A 20633-nucleotide genomic window follows, 5' to 3' on the forward strand; every position below is an offset into this window, starting at 1 on the left:
TAGACTCGAGTGTGGCTCTCAAAGACCTGGTCTCTGTTGAGAACCACCATAGTGAAATAACCCGACTGGCGCTTTACTGATGCCTCAGTTCTAAAGCCACGTGAGAGTCATGGTGTGCAAGTGCCAGGAAGGAGGTAGGCAGGGATCTGAGGGTGGGCATCACCTCCTGGTGTGTCCTGTGTGTGTGTCCTGAGGTTTTAGGAGAAAGTCAGAAATAAGCAGACTTGACCCAGTTCAGACATCCAGGAGGACATGGTCTCCTACTTCCCAAATAAGTTCTTTATTGTCTAACCAATCACCGCGTGTTTACTGCAGCCTAGCGCCAGGCCAGGCACACTAAGCATAGTTACAAAGGGTAAGAGACTCCCAGCCAATGGGAGGCGCACAATTTCAACATTTCTCAGGAATTCATCTGTGGTTAAAAATCACATCTGGACTTGGTCGCCAGTATTGCAATGAACATTCCTTAAGATAATTTTTAAAGAAAAACAACACAGTCCACATTTACAATACATGGAGTTTTGTTTTTTTTTTTTCCCCTAGTATAACTTTGTTACTAATGAACAAGATTTATTTAAAGTTCGGCTTGCATTCCCCTTCCTGTAAGAGGAATCAAAAATTTCTGAAAGGAGTTTTAAAAGGTTAGGTGGTAGAAGAGCTTAGGTACAAATGTGGCCAAGAGCTGTGTGGCCAGAAGGGCTTAGGGCTGAATCCAGCTCCTCTCTGGGCCTTCCTATGTCTCACTCACTATCTGCAGGACAACACATCACAAAATTCTGAGCAGCTCTTCAGGCGCCACTGCTGTTGAGGAGGGAGTCCATGCCGGAAGAACGATGTATATAAAAGATACTTCTCAGAGTAAAGTTTAGCACCAACCCAGGGAGGGCCAGGGGTCACCGGGAACTTCACCTCCCATGTTATAACCTCCTGCTTTTCTCAGACTCTCAGAACTCATGGGTGTACAGTTCTAGAAAGATTCTAGCTAAAAGCCTACAGCAGACTAGGACAACTGGACACAGAGGCAGCTCCACCCAGGAGCAACTGTCTGCTTCCTGTGACGAACACTCAGCGCAGAGCAGGAAAGTGGGAGCAGCAGCCCCGAGGGCCTGCGACAGCGATGCCAGAGCACAAGAGGCGCCTCACCTTACCCCTCCAGCACACCTTCACCCCACTGTGGGCCACGTGGCTGGGGAAGAGCCCTGGCCTCCTGTGGGGCCAGCGGCCCACAGGGTTTCCATTTGGCAAGTAAGGGGCAGGCTGGAAACTTCTCTAGCGTTACAGTCTTGATACTCTAGTGGAAAAGGTCACTGATTCCTTGGACTAAAACAAGCTAAATGAGTCATTCTGAACTAACAGCTTTGGGGAAGGGTTCCCCTCTGAACCTCTTCACGCCTTCAGTCAAAATGTTTCTTCTTGTTGCTTTAAAGCACTACAAGTGAGCTGATAGCTTTGGCACAAGGGCAAGAATAACAGATCCTTCCTTTCTTTTTACAGAAGGACACTGAAGTCCAACGGAATTCCAGGTGTGTGGAGGATGCCAGACTCAGGATCGCAAGAACGGGACCAAGTCCTGCTCCAGCTCTCTTCTTTTCCAGCCTAGAGACACTCTGGCTATCACATCCAGGGGGGGCCTCAGCAAAAATGACCATCAAAGCTAGTGAAATGGAAGGTAGCATTCAAATGTAACACTGGTTTTCTTAAAATGGAATCCTGGTTTCTGTACAGCGTGTTTAAGGCACGGTGTGAGAAAGCTGCCCCACTCCCAGCCGCACAGCCCCAAGGGCTCTTCACACGCTCACATGCACACAGGAAAGGCCAGCTGGCTTTGCCACAATGCATGGGGAAGGGGTTGCTTCTGATCACTTCTGGTTTTTGAGCTGGTTGGAGAGCCAGTCCAGGCCTTCATAAAGCCCATCTCCACTGGTGGCACAGGTAGCCTGAATGTACCAGTTTCTCTGGCGAAGGGAATGTAAGCCAAGCTTGTCTGTGATCTCTGCTGCGTTCATAGCATTAGGAAGATCCTTAAAGAAAACAAGCAAACAGATTATCAACCTATACTCATGCAATACACCAGGATCTTCCTCTAAAACATACCCTGACCCACAGGCCCTATCTAAGTTGGTCAGGCCCCAAAAGCTTCCACACAACAGGAAATCCCAGCAGTCCTACCATCAGAATTTATGGTATTTCTGAATCTGACCACCGCTCGCCATCTTTTCTGCCACCTCCCGATCTGATCCCACCACGGTTTCTCACCTGGATAACGGAAATAACTTCCTCACTGGTCACCTGCTTCTGTGCTTGCCCCAACCTCCTATTCTCAGATCACATCCTCCTAACCAGCAGCACACCAAAGTGCCCCCTTTCCCAGAGAAGAACCAAAGCCACCACCATTGCCTGCCAGACTTTGGGGCCTCTCCTTACTGACCCATTTTGTCTTTTTCATCATAGCATCCCTATGTGTAACCACATGATAGACGTTATTTACTCTGTGTATTAACTATACACTACATCTCCTTTACCTAGAATGTAAAGCAGGAATCTTTCTCTTTGCCTTGACCCATACCAGGAGACACAGTGAGCTGAAACTAAACTAGTATATATTAGCGTTAAAGGAAGATCTAGAGGTACTGGTATGGAAGAATGTCAAATATATGCTAAGTGAAAATACAGGCTGCAAAACAATGCATATCATAATCTCTGGAATTGCAATAGGTATGCAAAGCAATCCCAGCACTCGGGTGGCAGAGACAGGCGGAGCTCTGTGAGTTTGAGGCCAGCCTGGTCGACAAGGTGAGTCCAGAACAGCCAAGGCTACACAGAGAAACTCTGTCTCAAAAATAATTATTAAATAATAATAATAATAATAAATAGGTATGTAATCACACATAATTGCTTACATAGGCATAGACAGTCTTATCTCTGAAAAGAGAGATAAGAAATCTGACCTTTTTTTAGTCTGACAATAAAGCTAGAGGACTGGAAGGTGCCATTCAGCATGTGACACTGGCTTTCTTTAAATGGAGTACTATTTTTTGAGCAGTCTAAGTCACGGTGTGAGAAAGCTGCCCCTACTCCCAGCCACACAGTCCCGAGGGCTGTCCACATGCTCACACACAAAAAATCTTTCACTTGACATTATAAACTTTTCAAATTTTCACCCTGGACTTGTTCTGTTTTTATCATTAAAAACAAAGCTATTGTGTTCTTGCTTAAAGCCTGTTGTGTCCACTAGTGAAACTGCCTGGCATCCTACCTACCAGCACAGCGGGTACCAGGTGAGTGAATCATGATCATCCACCACAGGAAGCCATGTTTACAGAGTGGAGGTGACAAGAACTGCAACTGATCAGTCTGAAGTGACAAAACTGGCTGCGGCACTGCCATTACAGTGTAATATCAGCAGCAGAAGGACTAGAGAAAGAGGATGCACAGCCCTGTGAACAGAGGTCGCCTCCCAGAGCCCCCACTCGGCTTTCTCTTTGGAGTTGGTTCAGCTCAGATCCAGAGGCTGGGCAGTTCTGCACCAGCTGTCCCCCACATTTCATGGCTTTTCCTTTCTAGATGAGCCTCTTCCTTCCCAACAACAGGCCCCAGAGGATCCAATCTTCCCTGTGTCCACCCCCTCATTCTGCTTCTGGAAGCTGTGGCTCCCTTCCCTCCTGGCTGAGATGTAAAAGGCATGCCCAGCACGTCCCACAGCCACAACACTTACTGGCAGACATATTAAATAATCTGTATCCACTGCCTCCTCCCACTACAGAGTAAACACAAATGCAGGAGCTTTTGTGTCTTGTTCCCTGCTAAGTACCCAATACCTGCAGCAAAGCCTGGAACTTAGCAGATGTGCCATTAGTATTTACGGAGTGACTATAAGACATTCTAAAAAGGAGATGGAGGAGAGCTATGGTTAGGACTGGTGAGGAGGAGGCGGGCATCTAATTTAAGTATCTACACATTCAAATGAGCCATCTGGCAGTAAATTTTAGTCTCAGTGTTCAAAAAGCTAACAACCACATACCTGTTTGTTTACAAACACCAATAAAACTGCATCTCTGAGTTCGTCTTCTGCTAACATTCTGGTTAGTTCTTCCCGGGCCTCATTGACCCGCTCTCTGTCATTACTGTCAACCACAAAAATCAGACCTGAAAAGAATTCCCAAGCATGTTAGTAACATGAGCCTAGAGAGAGCAGCTGTTCACATGTCCACACAGCTGCTCCCTGCTAACAGTGAGGCTCTACTGAAGGCAGACAACAAGAATATGGTGCAGGATGGTAATCCCAGCAGTCTGGAGGCTGGGGCAGAAGTATCACCCATGAGTTTCAGGTCAGGCTGAGCTGTTAATGTATAATTATTCTTTTTGGAAAGTCTATACAATCTCCAAAGTCAGGAAGCTTATTGTTCATTCATCTCACCTATCTTGTTCAGAAGGATCACAGCCCTTCAACAGGTTAACCAGAAGGAACAAAGAAACGTTAGGCTTAGTTATTAGTCAGTACATTTCCACCTCAGAGGGGAAAAGGATTTAGGAAGAACATGGCTTAGACAACAGTGTCTGAGACTGAACTGAAGGCCTAGGAGCAGGTATGCTGTCTTGGAAGTGGTCCCAGGACAGCAGGTGTGAGGATTTGCGGGAGGAAAGGACTGAAGGGAGGACAGTCAAGGTTAAAATGAGGACTCAGGTTGGCAACTCCCAGGTACACAATGTTGGATGCTATTGGACATTCCAAGCCATATGAGACAAAAGGGAAAACTGTCCTTTCACATATACCCAAGAGGCACCTGAAAGCTACACAACCCTCAGCATTTGTAGGTCCTAAGTTGTGAGAATGTCACGAGAGTCTGTGGACTCCTATAGTAAAGAATTTGATTGCTCTTTTGCCACCAGAACTTCTATTGGGAGAGGAGTCTTTGATGGTGGGGGCCTGCCCCTGCTAGCTTATACTAGTTTATAAGACTGCCTCTGGGGAAAGGAGGGAGGCTGGGGTCTGACGCACATGGCCCAGTGACTCACTCCATGTGCCTCGGTAATGAAGTCCCAATAAAACAAGGTTCACATGTTCACAGGAACTCACATAAACTTCCCTGGTGCCAGCACTTTACTGTCTCACATCCATGTGCTCACAGAACAGGTGCTGCTCCCTGAATTTTGGGCAGTGGACAACAGAAGCTGTGGGTGACAGGTACCCTCTTGGGTCCTTCCTGTTGACTGCTGCATTTATGTCCTTTTGATGTAATAAAACTGTAATTTCAAGTATAACTCTGCCCTGAGTCCTGTGAGTCATCCTCACAAGCTATTAAACCCACTAGTGCAGTGAAAACTGCCAAATTATAACCATCCAGCAGGAAGTACGAGTGGCTGGTGTACCCCAATCCTGCTATAGCTGATAACAGACATCATCATAAGAGTGTGTCCTTAACAATCAAAGTAAGATTGTGTTCCTAAACTGTGAAAAGCAGCCTAGCTCTGGGCGGTGGGTGTCAGAGTCTTGTAGTTCCTACTTGATCAGCAGAGAAATCCCAGGAGGTGAGAAACCCAATGCAGGCTGAAGGAGGCACCACCATGAGCACCACGTCACACCTAAGGGAAAACCTGCAGAGACTTGCACATTGCTGGCGGAAGCAGCAAGGCAGGAAGAATCTGCAGGGTGAGCACGGACTAGGGAAGAGCTCCGCAGTCAGCATTCCACGTGACAGTAACAGTAACATGTCGGTATGTGGCTGAAAGCAAGACCTTTGAGACAAAAATGTGATGCAGCTGTCTAAGAACTCACTAGATACTAGACTCAACTGCCAGCAATGATGGCTATTCCATTTCTGGGACATAGGTGAAAACAAGCAGATTCTTCTGGACATCAATCCGATCATCCCAGGGAATATTACACTGCCAGTGTTGAAACCAAACACTCTTAAATCACAGGCACATGGGAGGTCTCAAAGAGCTAGCAGGACAGCAAGGTATCAGGCGCCAGGTCAAGTGATAGAACCAGGAAAACCACCTGGAAGAGAACACTTGGTAAGAGACTGATAGCTATCTGCAGATATCAGAAAGGCCACCAACCAAGTCAAGCCAGGTGCCTTGTAGGGCTCAGGGAGGAGACAGAAGATGAGCAGCAAAAAGCCACAGGAAGTCCACAGGGCAGAGCAGAAGGACTGAGGATAAGATACTAAGAGGACCCTGCTAGAGGTGTCTGTGCCAGCGGAAGGCACATTTCATGGGGACACTGCAGGAGGAGAGACTCTGGTCAGATGACAGAAATGTCATGACTATCTAAGAGAGAAAACCACGCCTGGCCCTCTACCCTAGCCTCAGTGTGTCCCAGGCCTTCCAGCCAGCCTACCCAGCAGAACAGTGCTCTCAAGGCTTAACAGTTTTCATGTTGAGTCAAAGCTGTGTCTGATATATCATATCAGATTTAAAAGGGAGCACTCAAGCCCCATCTACACAGGTTTGGTATACGACCCGAAATTCCGGACTCCAGTTCTAAGTACAGCAGCTGATGTGGAAATTCAAGCATAGCCTTAGCTGCCAATGCAAAACCCACAGAGTAGAAATGACTGTTCTCGCTTTGCTATTCCTAATGCAAGTAAAACTTTATGTCCTTTACCACATACTCATGGAGGCCCACGAGTTCCGGGCAAGCCTGACCTATATAACAAGACCTCATCGAAGGACGAATGTCTAGCATATGCAGGGTTCTAGGTTTGACCTCAACCTTGCCCCTCACCTTGAAAAAAAAATGAGGAAGGTAGGGAGACTACATGTATTACATTACCTACACTTGTAGAAATAAGTATGTGTAGATACAAGAAATAAAGGTGGTTGTATGGGGGAGGTAATCTGAGAAACAAAACTTTTTTGTATCCCTTTCTCTTTTCTTTTTTGATTCAGATAAATTGCCATTCAATAATTAAGTAAATGGTGGTGGCACGTGCCATCAGTCCCAGCACTTGGGAGGCAGAGGCAGGAGGATCTCTAAGTTTAAGGCCAGCCTGGTCTACAGAGCGAGTTCTAAAACAGCAAGGGCTACAGAGAGAAACCCTGCCTCAAACTGCCATCCTCCCCAACAAAAAAAATGAACCCAAAAATCAAAGAGAAAAATGACATCAAAACTAAAGAGCCATTTTCTGCAGTTTACAGCAATCAGTTAGGAAATCAGATGGTTTACATTCTAGTCTATACAGGTAAACCAATATGGGGCTGGGAGTGACTAGGACCTCCTGCATACCAGAAAAGCATTCTAGCCCAGAGCTCCAGCCTCTGGCGTTTTTTTTTGAAACATCTCACAAAGTTGACAAGGCTGGTCTTGAACTTATTCAGCAGCCCAGGCAGACCTTGAACTTGTGATTCTCCCTGGGCATTCTGTGTATTTCAGGCCTACACCACCAGGCCTCCAGCTTTTGATGTCTTAAAAGAGAATTATAGGCATTCATTAAGTTCTGTCATACTCAATAGACTGATAAAAAAAATTAAATTAAACAACATCCTGACCTTTGGGAGGTTGGCAGACAGAGCAGGGGCAGCATCCAAGACTACTCATGGATGAGGCATGCGGCCAGAGATGGCAAGTCTCTTCACACAGCTCCCACTTGCTATTTCATGAAGACCACCCCTCACTCCCAGAACATAGCTACTTCCCTCCATCAAAGCAACGGTTACTGCAAGTCTATAAAATTAGGCTTGTTACAAATAGAAGACCGAAGACAAAATGCACCTCAACTGGATACTTAGATGTGAAAACTGAATAAGGTGAAAAAGAAATGTGGGCAGAAAATACTGTCCATCTAGGATTTTGAGTGTTTCTGCCTCTTAGCCACACAACTGAGCACTTTACAAAATTAACCTCATTTTTCAGCCCAGGGATTTGGGCAGCAGGCTCTATCCTCTTTTTAAGATGAGGGAATGGAGGCAGAGAAAAATGCCCTTTCCCAAGGTCAACCCAGCTGTTGTAGTTTATTACTGATGAAAAGTACAGGTGGCCAAGTTGCCAAGCACCAGTCCAAGAAAGATATACACTCTGGGAAGCACCAAAAAAACGTATCCCGCAGCTGGGCATGGTGGCACATACCTGTAATCCCAGCACTGAGAGGCAGAGACAGGTCGATTGCTGTGAGTTCCAAGCGCCATGTTTAAAAAAACAAAAAAAAAAGTATCCTATTTGCAACACACTAAATCACAATGTAAAATCTACACATCACCAAGGAAGTGATGTGGCTTCTCTGAAAATAAAGACTGAAATAGTTTTCCTGATTTCCTTGACTAGAATGTATTCAGGAAATTCCTTATTTAAAAGGATTTCAGCCGTCAAATAGAGAAAGAGGAACAAGGGGTTGGGGGAGTGGCTGGATGTGCTTGCTTAGCAAGTATAAGGCCCTGGGTTCAACTCCCAACACCATGAAGAAAAACAATAAAAAGTTCCAGGCCAGCTTGGATTAGGCAGGGCCTCCTCTCACATTTAATACAATTTAAAGAAACCACCATTTTATGACTGCTAACAAAACAAGCGAGTTCTCAGCACCCTTCAATGAGCAGTAGGCTCACGTGGTAAAAGGTGAATAGGGAGCTTCCTCGGGAAATCAGGCTGACAGCACCTGAGCACAGTGGCTGACTGGGGCTCAAGGTGGGAGAGAGCTGGGTGCTGGATTTCAGTTTATAAGGTGAGATGGCTTTTGAAGACGGGAAATGGCCATGATTGTATAACATTGTAATTTAACACCAATGGCCTGTATGCTTAAAAGTAGATTATATGTCTAGTAGATGAGTCTAGGGGCTCAGTGGCAGAGTGCTTACCCATCATGCTTGAGGCCCTGGGTTTAATCCTCTAGCAATAACAAAAGAGAACAAAACTGGCTAATTCAGCTGGGGTGGCTGCAGTGGGAACACCCTGAGTTTCAAGCAAGCCTGGACTACATATAACAAGTGCATGTCTTTATAAAAAAGTTTATATGTGTGTGTATATATATGCACACTCATATACACACACATATACAAGATGATAGCAGAATACAAGTGCAAAACAGAAAAACCTTTCACCCAGTCATTCTGCTCATAGGCAAATCAAAATAACTGAAAGAAGAACTCTGCTGAACCCAGCGGCACACACTATATAATTCTAGCACTCAAGAGGCAGAGGCAGGAGGACCTCCAATATCCACAGACACATGTTCACAATAGCATCACGCGGAAGCAACCCAAATGTCCATCAGTAAATGAACAAGCCAGGTCTTGTGCAGTTCACCTGGAATCCCAACACTGAGGAAGACCATCTGAGTTTAGGAGTTGAAAACAGAATGGTCCGGGCAACACAGTCAGACTCTAACTCAAAGGGGAGGGGACATGCATGGTGGTGCACATCTGTAATTCCGAAGAAGAAGGTCGAAAGTTCAAAGCCAGCCTTGGCCACATGAGTTTGAGAGCAGCTTGGGCTGCCCGAGACCCTGACTGTGATAGTTCCAAATGACAGTATTATTCAACAAGAATGAAGCCAGGTGTGTGGCACTCACAGCACTTGAGAGGCAGAGGCAGAAGCTCCAAGACAGGAGGATCTCTGTGAGATCCAGGACAGCCTGGAAGTGATATAAGTCTATGAAGAGTGTGTTTTTAAAAAACCGTAAAAGACCTCATCAGTTGGAAATGAGCACTGAAGGAATGCGTGAGTCAAAGGCATCACAACTGGGACGGCAAAGTGTTAACTACAGAGACTGAGTGATGAGCGCAAGGGTCCATCACGGAATTACCTCTCCCTTTGTATACTTTTAATTTTCCACTAAAGAAAGCATTTAGGAACTTGGTAGGTACCAGCTCAGCTGACGGAATGCTTGCCTAGCGAGAACTAGGTTCAATCTATAGCACCAATAAAGCTGGGTGTGGTATCACATATCTGTAATGCAGATGCCAGGAACTGAAGGCAGGAGGGTCAGAAAGTAAAGGCTAACTACATTCCAAGTTTTGGGTCACCCTAGATTACAGGTGAGATCTTTTCTCAAAAGAAGAAAAACTTAAAAAAACAAAACAAAAAACAAAAAACCCCGCCCTATTTTGAGGAAAGATATTCTAAAATCTACAAGCTGAGAAAATAACTACAAATAGGGTTACATGTCATGTGTAACAGCGAAAAGAATACTGTTGAGATATAAAGGAACAATAAACCTTGGGGTTTGGTCCTAAAGGCTCTTTAAATACATGTAACAAAAAACTCCATCAGCTTTGAATATATCCTAAGCAGACTCCAAAGTGAGTAAGTAATTTGTAGATGCCATAAGGTAAAGATTCTACATGGGAACCAGGGTGTGAAAACCATGTGAACAGTCTGTTTAAACGGGCAAGGCCCAGGAAGGGAGCATTTACTGGAAATACAGCCGTGGGAAACACAAATGGATTAAAACTCCTTCCCAGAACTCACTGATAGGGAAACAAGGAACCGATCCCAGTGGGCTTCCTTGCCTGCTCATGAACAAGAGTGACTACATCAGGAGAGCCATCAGGAAAGCATTATGGCCAGGATGACAGGATTTGGGGTTCCAGCCCCCCCTATTCACCCCTTTCCCTATGAATGTGATTTTCAGATATTCTCAGCAGATTGAAAGGAGTTGACTGAATTCAAATTCTTTAAAAACTGGCACTACATCTAAGAGCAAAAATCCCTCCATTAACAGAAAGATAAAATCCATTTGGCTAACCATTTTCTAACCTTTCTGCATTAAAAGGAGTTAAAACCCAAGTCCTTTTTCTAGGACATGCCTGGGAGCCATGTCACAAAGACACCTCCCCAGGAAGTGCAGACACAGCTGGCCACCTAATAAAGCAGAGCGCCAGCAGGTATCCCTGTCTTCAGACACATTCAGTGCTCACACCTCCAAGCTTTACCTTGAGTGTTCTGGAAATAATGTCGCCACAAAGGTCTGATTTTGTCCTGGCCACCAACATCCCAGACTGTGAAGCTGATATTTTTATATTCTACTGTCTCCACATTGAAACCTAAGTAGGAAAGGTGGAAATACTTTTCATTAGGATTTTCACTAGTTCAACAATTCAAAGTAACTTCCATTAACATTTGAATAGGACTTTTAATTTATATGCAATTTGTAAATCAAAAAGTTATAGATCCCAGAGAGAAAGTTCTCAGTCTGCAATTCTATGAGCTTTGATCACCCACCCCAACACTCATGTAATCATCAACTCCCAGCTCTGCTTCCCTAACAGAAGGCCTTCCAGGGTGCTTCTGGACAAAGAAGCCATCCACGGAAGTGGTTTCCATTTCCTGTCTCACAGTGTAAGAATATACTCACTTCTTCCCCACCATATTTGCCCTCCATCTTAGAACACTGGAAAATGTCTGAAAAGTATGTAATAACAATTCCCTCTACTTGTGTGTTGGATTCAAACCACGCAGACAGTCTGAAGACTTGTACATTATCACTAATATCACCTCTATTTGAGTCATCTCCAACCTGTCCTCAGCATGCCTGTATACTTCATATTTCACATCTTAAAAAACAAATCTAAGGGGCTGGAGAGATGGCTCAGAGGCTAAGAGCATTTGGTTGCTCTTCCAGGGGTCCTGAGTTCAATTTCCCATCTTTATTGAGATCTGGTGCCCTCTTCTGGCATACAGATGTACATGCAGACAGAGCACTCAGATACAGAAAATAAATAAATAAATAAATAAATAAATAAATAAATAAATAAATTGGAACAAGAAAACAAATCTAAACTGGGTGTGGTAGCACAAGTCTGTAATCCCAGCGATCCAGACAGAGGAAAGCCGATGAGTGATGAATTCTTTCTAATCATACCTGAATAAGGTTCAAACAAATCCATCACAAGTGGTGCAGGAAGACACTTCCAATTGACAACTTAGTACACAACAAGGCAGCCCACATTAGCATGGACAAGTTACTCAGTAAACATTGTTGGGCAAGTCTGATACCCAACCAGTGGTCAAGTATGTATTCTTCAAAATTTGAGTTATTCTTACTTTTTTTGCCTGTGTATATATATGTACATACATTTACATCTGGTGCCCAAGGAGAACAGAAGAGAGTACTGGATCCCATTACAGATGATGATGAATCCTCATGTGGGTGCCGGGAACTTAAACCTGGATCTTTTGCAATATCAGCAAGTGCGCTTAAATGCTGAGCCATATTTCCAGTCCTTATTTAATTGTTTTTAAATAAAAAATGTAAACCTTATGAAGTTAGTAGGAGAAAATACTAGCTAATATTTTTATGATCTCAAAAAGAATGGTTTAAGCTGGGCAGTGATGGTGAATACTTTAACCCCAGCACTTCAGAGGCACATAGGCACTCAAATCTTTGTGATTTTCAAGACCAGCCAAGTCTATTAGAGCGAGTGCCAGGCCAGCCTACACAGAGAAACCCAGTCTCAAAAAACAAAACAAAAACCACAAACAGAAAACAAACAAACAAACAAAAAAAGAGTAGTCTAAAGCTACTATAAAACTCAGAAGGAAAAAATATAAATCTGGCTCTCTAATAATTTAAAATTCCCTTATGTTAACATAGCAAAAACTAAGGTTGAAAGACATATTTATCAATTAGAAAATAAGCATCTGACAAGAGTTCTTCATGATCTAAATTACCCTTCTTTAAATTAGTAAGAGACAAACATCAAAACGAACAAATAAAAAAACAACTGAGCATTAAAAATAAAAAACAAATCAGAGAAGAGCAAAAGAAGACATTTAGCAGAGCAATGGTGGCACACGCCTTTAACTGCAGCACTTGGGAGGCAGAGGCAGGCAGATGTATCTCTGTGAGTTCAAGGCCAGCTTCGTCTAGAGTTCCAGGACAACCAGGGCTCTAGACACAGAGAAACCCTGTCTCAAAGAAAAATTAGATTTATTCACCTATAACGAAGACACAGAAGGCAGCGTTTTCTCCCTATCAGATGGCAGATTTACGCTTTTCACTGTTGGTGGAACAATCATTTTTGAAGAATAGTCTGTCAACCTGTTTATACACCTTAAATACTCAGCTCTCATCAGAAGCCCTCCTCCAGAGATTGCTGCAAAACTACATTACCTTATAGAGATCACAGAAGTACATGTTTGCAAAAGTATAAGGCAGGGCTGGAGAGATACTCAGTGGTTAGAGCAATGACTGCTTTTCCAGATGGTTTAGTTTTAGCTTTTCCTGGGTTTACTTCCTAACACCCACATGGCAGCTCAAAGGTGTCTGTAACTCCAGTTTCAGGGGATTTGATGCCCTATTCTGGCCTCCAAAAGCACCAGGTACACAACTGGTATAAACATATAAATAGCCACATACATAAAAAGAATATAAAAATAAATGTTTTTTTTTAAAGTAAAGGACAAATAGTGAACCTGGGCATGCTGGCATAGGCCTGAAATTTTAGCACTTGAAAAGATAAAGCAGAAGGATTGCTGCCAATTTCAGGCCACTTATTTAAGGTCACCTTAAATAAGAACTACAGAGCAAGACAGTGTCTTAAAAAGGAAAAACAAAACAAAGAAACAAAACTAAGGGCTGGGAAAATAGCTCAAAAAGTAGAGTGCTTGTCTTGCGAGCATGAAGGCATATAGTCAATGCACAGGACCCGGGTGGGGGCTACAGAGGATTTGTACTTTCAGAACTGCAGAGGCAGAGACAGGAGGACCCCTGGAGCTTGCTAGCCAGCCAGCCTGACTGACAGGTGAGTTCCACGTCAGTGAGAGATTCTGTCTCAAAAAGGGGATAGAGGGTTGGTAGCGACTGAAGAATGATACCCAAGGCTATACTCAGGCCTTGATATTCGAATGTATGTGCACATACACATAGATAACTACAAATAAACTACCCATCAATGAATATCACTTTAAAACACAGCTTTATAATGGAATACTAAACCAGTTATTAGAATCCAATGTTGCTGTCCCTTTTAATCAGTGAAGGCCAGCTCATTCTTTTGGTCTCAGCTTAAGATGTGAGTCTCAAGAGCACCTCCTCTGTTGGTGCTTTGGCCTCCTCTTTAGTATACCTGTGAGCCAGCAGGTCAGACCACTGTCTTCCCAGGTGGTCTTTTATGCTCCCGAAACACTGGCTTCCTTAACTAATGGTGGCAGCTTTCAGTTACCGTGATGTTTCACTAGCCAAAGCAAATCACAGGGCCAAGTTCAGCACCATGAAAGAAGGGGGCTCAAGGGCAAGAATGTTGAAGAGCAAGATTCTTTAGAGGCCATTAGTTCAACAAACTATCACATAAGTATGCAATTCATTCATCAAAGATTTATTAGACACCTAACATGGCCAGGCATTTTACCAGATGCTGGGGACAGGGAGCAAGACAGACATGCTTCCTTCTTATTTACTCTGTTGGGAAGAAGACAGTGAACAATCAATAAACTACAAATGTGTCTAAGCGTTATTAAGGACTTCAAATTACTATAGAAACTTAGGAGAAGGAACAAGGAAAGGAGTCTCTGAGAAATAATGCTTAAACTAAGACCCAAAGATGGGTTGGCAGCGTTCACTAAATAAAGGAAGGCAGGAAAGCATTGCAGGAAAGCATTCCAGAGAAAAACCAACCAAGTGCGCACACACACTATTGCATTAGCAAACTGGGAAAGAGCATGTACTTGACAAATACACCATCAAAATCTTTCAATAGAAAACTAAACCAAGATTTGAACTGTGTATATTTCTGCATATAGAAAATTATAGACGCATGTATTTTTGTTTCATTTGTGTGTAAATATGTATAGGCATGCATGTGCCATAGAGCACATGCCATGTTTCACACGTGGAGGTCAGAGGGCAACTTTGTGGAATTCCAGGAATCAAACTCATTTGGAAGGTATAGCAGCCTTCAAGAGCCTTCACCTGCTGGGCTGTTTCCCAGACTAGACATTGTTTTTATATATGGGGCAAGCTGTTTTTAATTTGGACTAAAACATTTTCTAATTGTGTGTGGGAACATTGCTGTCAGTTTACAACTTTCTTCAAATGTTGCAACCTCTGGAGCTAGTGCCCAAGGTGAAAGTTGGCCCACGTCAGCCATGCCAGAACTCAGACAGTGTCCAAAGGCACACAACAGCCTGGGGATTTGGTTTTGCAGGCAGGTCACAAGGCAAAGATTAAGCTCTGTCAAAAATGCTTTTGCAAATCTCTTTAAAAGCCCATAAAACAGCACTGGTTCACAGTGAGGATAGATTGCTCAAGTCCTTCGGGTGGATACCATCTCAAGTACTTGTCTGGAGCCAGAGTGAAAAGAACAAATAGTTTACCTTTAAATACGAGGAGCTCAGCTGGTTCAGAGAGATGCTCCCAAGGGAAGCCAAGCAGAATGCAGGTGGAGAAAAGGCAGCACCAGTTCCCACCTGAGGCTTGTACCAGGTCTCACTCCAACAGAAAGGGTAGAGGGCAGAGCTTCCTTACCATTGCTATGGTTACTATCTTTTTCTTCTTTCTCAAGCAAATATGGCTACATTTGCTTAACCTAAATTTCTTCACAACTCCCCTGTAAGCCAAGGAATGTGCTAGGGATGCTAAGAAACACTTACAAATACCTATGGTTGGGCACAGAGGTACCCTTAGGAAGGTGAGTCAGAAGTGTCACAAGTTCAAAGCCAGCCTGACTTCAGTATAAGACTGTCTCAAAAATCAAAACAACATAACAAACTTATATATCCTCATTTGGGGCATCACAAAATTTATGTTCTTGAAGTAATCAAAAGTTTTTGTTATGTTTTGTTTTTTTGAGACAGGGTTTCTCAGTTTTAGCCCTGGCTGTCCTGGAACTCACTTCTGTAGACCAGGCTTGCCTCAAACTCACAGAGATCTACTGGCCTCTGCCTACCCGGAGTACTTGGATTAAAGATCTGCACCACCAGCTGGCTGAAGTACTCAGAGTTAAAAAAAAAAAAAAAAAAACAGAAACAAATATTCAGTATGAGATGCATGTCTGGTACTGGAAGAAAGGTTCAGAGTTTGCCGAACAAGCACGAGTTCGGATCCCCAGCACACATGTAAAAGATGAGCCTGATGGTACATGTCTGTGGGTAGGTGGGTACAGGAAGATCCTCAAGCTTGATAGACAGTCAGCCTTGTCAAAATGACAGGCTCTGGGTTGAGTGAAGAGGCTCTGTCACAAAAAATAAGGTGGAGAGTGATAGAGAAAACACTTGTGAACATGCAAACATACTTATGACACATACCTATGCAAACAAACATTCTAAGTAAGTAACACAACAAAGTAAAACATGCTAAACTATGAACTGGAAAGGCCACAGTCATGGACATACCTATGGTAGGGATGGTTGTCACAATCTCTCCCAGCTTCAATTTGTACAAGATGGTGGTTTTGCCAGCTGCATCCAATCCCACCATGAGAATCCGCATTTCTTTTTTCCCAAATAGACTTTTAAACAGCTTTTCAAAAACATTCCCCATTGTAGCTGAATTCTGTAACCTGAATGAAAAGCAAGTGGAGCAATTATTCTTCATTGGTGCATATGTATGCGTGTAAACACATATACATATATATACACATACATACATACATATATATATATGCAATAGACATATAATACATGGCACAATTAGTGGTGGTTTCTAGTAAGGGTTAAGTACAGCTTGGCCAATAAGGAAGAGTGTATCTCCTTTGCAAAAGGAGACACCACTAAGCCATCCTCTGATCAGAGGATGCTATTTTCTACTGCAGCATCCAAGTGGGATGTGGGAAGCACAGCCTCAGGGCCATTTTTTGGTGGCAGACTCTAGTCACCTTAACTGTGGAAGAAATGCCACAACTGATTATTTATAGAGCAGATATTCTGTTTTCCACAATACGAAGCAAAGTCCTAAAGGGGGGTAGAACATCAATATCCCTAGGAAACTGTAGTTAGTTGCCCTTGGCTGGCAGACGATGCCAATACCCAGAGAAGAACTAGGAAGTTTCAGAGCTGAAATATTAAGTGTTGGGGAATTTCACTACGACACATATCAAGCAGGCAGACTTGAGGGAATACTTTAGCATCCAGCACCCAATGGGAGTGACCATCTTCTTAAAATGTATGTTCAGATACAAATACGGTTGGCTGCAGAGGGCCATGAATGCTCATGAACCAACGACAACTACCAGATCAAGCAAAAGATAATTACCAGAGCCTCCCTGTGGCCCCTCCCAGTCATTACTCCCACGAAGGTAATTATTCTGTTGACCTCCTAACGGGTTAAACATCAAGCGTTTTATTTTTCAATACAATACCTGGAAGGTTATCTGACAAAGCAACGAAGTCAGATGAGTTTTTGCAGAAAATTCGTCTATGTTCTAACAGATCGGCCTGTTTGAGTGGTGTAATATTTCAAAGACGTAAAAGCAGAACTATGCTGCACATCCGCTACACACACTCTTTACCCAACAGTGACTGTTCAAAAAGACATTCTAGGGTTGGGACTGAAGTCCACACCCTCCCCACCCCCCCCCCCAAAAAAAAACTTCAAACAAACAAAACCCCACAATATCCTCGTTTCAGAAATTAGGGTTTTCCTTCTCAAGTTGTTCACCAAGGAAACTTTTACTGGTGTGTGTGCACAGTGTGTGTGTGTGAAGGACAGCCATTCATCCAGATTCTGATGACTCAAAGGGTAGGGTCGCAGATTCCAGAAGTCCTACCTTGGAAAGTCAACAGTTGCTACAACCGTTTAGTGTCACGGACTATGGCCAGGTAGACTCCGTTCTACCACGAGAAGCATTTCTCCTGTACACACATGAGAGCCAAAAAGATCGAAGAAAGAATGACTGCTCTCCCCATTCATAGCACTGCCGTGGTCTAAAAACCCTCCAGTACCTTGACGCATTCAAAATTCCTGGATTCCTGTCATGTTTCCGGGGGGTGGGGTGGTGGGGAGAAGTGTCATAGCCCAACAAACTCAAAGGACCATTCATTGGAAGGAAAGGGAGGGACCTCCAGCTTTCAGGCCCCCGGGGGCAGGATGCCAGATGCCCCGAGTCACCGGACAGCGCGCTCACGGGGTTGTCCCGCCCGTTTCCCTCCGTTCGCCTCCACGCTCGGAGGCCCTAGGCCCCACGGTGAGCAGGGAGACCCTCTGGAGTAAAGGCCATCAGCCCTAGAGCCCTTTTCCAAACATAAATGACAATGACAGTGAGACCTCAAGGGCACGAGCGAGCAGGGCCGGGCACGCGCGCCAAGAATCCGGGCCCGGGGAGGGGGTCTGCCTGCCCAGGCCGCTCCCCCGGGACAGCGGACCGCGAAGCCGCCGAGCCAGCCGAGCGTCAACCGGCTCCGCGCCGCCCGGCCCCGCAGAGGCGGGGAACCAGCGGACCCAGCCCCTTTCTGCAGGCCGCCGCCACCTCGGCTCTCCGGTGTCCTGCCCACTGACACGCAGGAAACCACCCGGGCCGCGGGCCCCGCCGTCCTTCCCCGCAGCCTGCGACTCACCTGTCTCGGCACCGAACACCTCCTGCAAGGCAGTCACGATCCCGCTGCTCCGCCGCGGACAGCGAGACGAAGTCGGCTCTCAATAAAATGGCGACGGCTGGGGGCGGGAACAGCAACCAACCAATCATCCGCTGGCTCCTGGGAACCCTTGAGCCAATGCCCTCGGAGGTTCCTGAGTGACAAGAAATCTGACCAATGGGAATGACGGTAGGGCTGGGCGGGAGCAGGCCCGCCCCCCGCGACCTAGGCGACGGCACCAAGCTCTGGAAATGCAGGTTTCCTCTTCCAATGGGAGCTCGCTGCATCCGGGCGAGACGCGCCCACTTGCCCCACCCCGAGGCTACAGGCGACCAATCAGAAAAGCAAAAAGAGTTCCGATTTGCACTGCCAATCAACTCCGGGAGTTCTCAAAGATTGAACGAACCCCGGGAGCATCCTGACCAATCCAGTGCTGGTTTGTGGGCGGGGCCGGGTTCACAGCGCTATTTAAGGAAATTTGCTGTGGTGGAGCTAAAAGTAGAAACTAGTTCGGAGCCGAGTTCCTGGTTGGAAATACCCAGATGCCAACAGCGAAATTAGGCATAAAGAAGATTTCCTATTTGGTATGGCGCTACAGTGCGGCTGTTCTTGAGCACAGACTTTCAATAGTAGGGAGAAATATAGTCACCAGTACCTTCCCGGTGTCCCTGAGTCCCAGCGAAAACCTGGGACCCTTAATCAGGGTTAAGGGTATATATAGCTCAGTGGTAGAGCACTGCTAGACAAGCATGTGTGATGGCCTGGGTTTCGGTCCCGGAGCATAGCAAACATGACCTACTCTATTCAGTGCTAAAAGGAAACAAACTATCTAAACCATGAAGAGGCCTTAATTGTACATCACTAAGTGAAAGAAGCCTATCAGAAAAGGCGGTATGCTTGGCAGTAAAAACACCAAGGGTTTCAAAGGTGGAACCCAGTGCGCTTTTAGAAAAGCGAAGGTATTCTCTGTGGTAATAATGACACCGTTATAGGGGTGTCCACGTCCAGGAAATGCACACAGCTAGATGCACCGCCCATTGTTTGGTTATGTAAGATCATGTAAGATCATTGTAAGATCATCAGTAAGAACAGGTGCCTCCCTCTAATGGGGGATGCTGGCATCTGGGGAGGATGTTAGAAATGTTTTACTGTTTTACTAAAAGCAATCTAAAAATAACCCTTAAAAAATTAAGCAGACGGGTGTGGTGGCTCATGTCTTTAATCCCATCACTAGGGAGGCAGAGGCAGATGGATCACTGAGTTCGAGACCAGCCTGGTCTACAAAGCAAATCCAGGACAACCAGACACAGAGAAACCCTGGGGGGGGGGGGGGGACTAAGCAGAGGGATGGGGGTTTAGTGCAGTTTCCGCTCTTTTACAGGACTCAAGGTTCCTAGGACATTTGTTATGTGTCTCAACAACCACCTGTAACTCCAGCTCCAGGGGATCTGATGCCCTTTTCTGGCTTCCTCTGGCATCCACACGTATGTGGCCTACACACACACAAATAAGAATATTTAAGACAACGTCCCTGCCCATTTGACATTCATTGGAATGACTCCTTGGAATCACGAAAGCGTGTGTTTTATATATGTTATATAGCCTTTCTTTCTTTTTCACGGTGGCAAGGGATCAAACCCAGAGCCTTGCTCAAAGTGGGCAAGTGCTCTACCACTGAGCTACATCTCTACACTTATATATACTGTGTGTGTGTGTGTGTTAGTGTGCTTTCCATTACTATAACAGCATCTGATATAATTGACTTAAAAAGAGAAAAGGTTTATTTTGGCTCACGGTTCCGTTTCAGTCCATGGTTGGTTAACCTCAGTTTTGGACTGTGATGGCATCATGGGGGCATGATGGCACGGAGGAAGAAACCTATTTATTATAGCTGGGAAATACACACACACACACACACACACCACCTCCAAGCACACACACAGAGGTTATGATTTTTAAAAAGTAGCTGAGAGAGAAATTGTGCGCTGATTTTATAAATAGGAAATTCGGCCTATTAGAAACAAGTTTGAAGAGGACTAAGAATGCAGCCCAGGGGTAGGGCATTCTGCCATGTGCGTTCCATCCACAGCACAGAAAAGAGGAAGAAAGTGAGAGAAAGGTAAGTTACAACAAGCATGAATTGCTTGTGGTGACACTGATGTGTGGCAGAAGCATCTTCCGTAATAGA

The 20633-nt window shown here is 44.9% G+C and overlaps 1 protein-coding gene across 3 annotated transcripts; it reads right to left on the reverse strand.

Moving 5' to 3' along the window:
• Window positions 1-237: 237 nt before the first annotated feature.
• On the reverse strand, window positions 238-18570 carry LOC110545639 (ADP-ribosylation factor 2). 3 transcript variants are annotated; one of them, XM_060386587.1, is made up of 6 exons: window positions 18428-18492; window positions 17641-17725; window positions 16268-16434; window positions 10870-10980; window positions 4022-4146; window positions 238-2021 (listed from the first exon to the last, which is right to left on the reverse strand). In XM_060386587.1, exons 3-6 carry the CDS (start codon window positions 16413-16415, stop codon window positions 1860-1862), a joined length of 546 nt encoding a protein of 181 aa, XP_060242570.1. In that variant the 5' UTR covers window positions 16416-16434; window positions 17641-17725; window positions 18428-18492; the 3' UTR covers window positions 238-1859. The 3 variants fall into 3 exon arrangements, with proteins under 3 accessions (XP_060242570.1, XP_021487565.2, XP_060242571.1); XM_021631890.2 differs by lacking the exon at window positions 17641-17725 and having other exon boundaries at window positions 18428-18569; XM_060386588.1 differs by lacking the exons at window positions 4022-4146; window positions 17641-17725 and having other exon boundaries at window positions 18428-18570.
• Between the last annotated feature and the right edge of the window lie 2063 nt (window positions 18571-20633).

Source organism: Meriones unguiculatus, chromosome 7 (assembly GCF_030254825.1).
Source record: "Meriones unguiculatus strain TT.TT164.6M chromosome 7, Bangor_MerUng_6.1, whole genome shotgun sequence".
Classification (NCBI taxonomy): Eukaryota; Metazoa; Chordata; class Mammalia; order Rodentia; family Muridae; genus Meriones; species Meriones unguiculatus.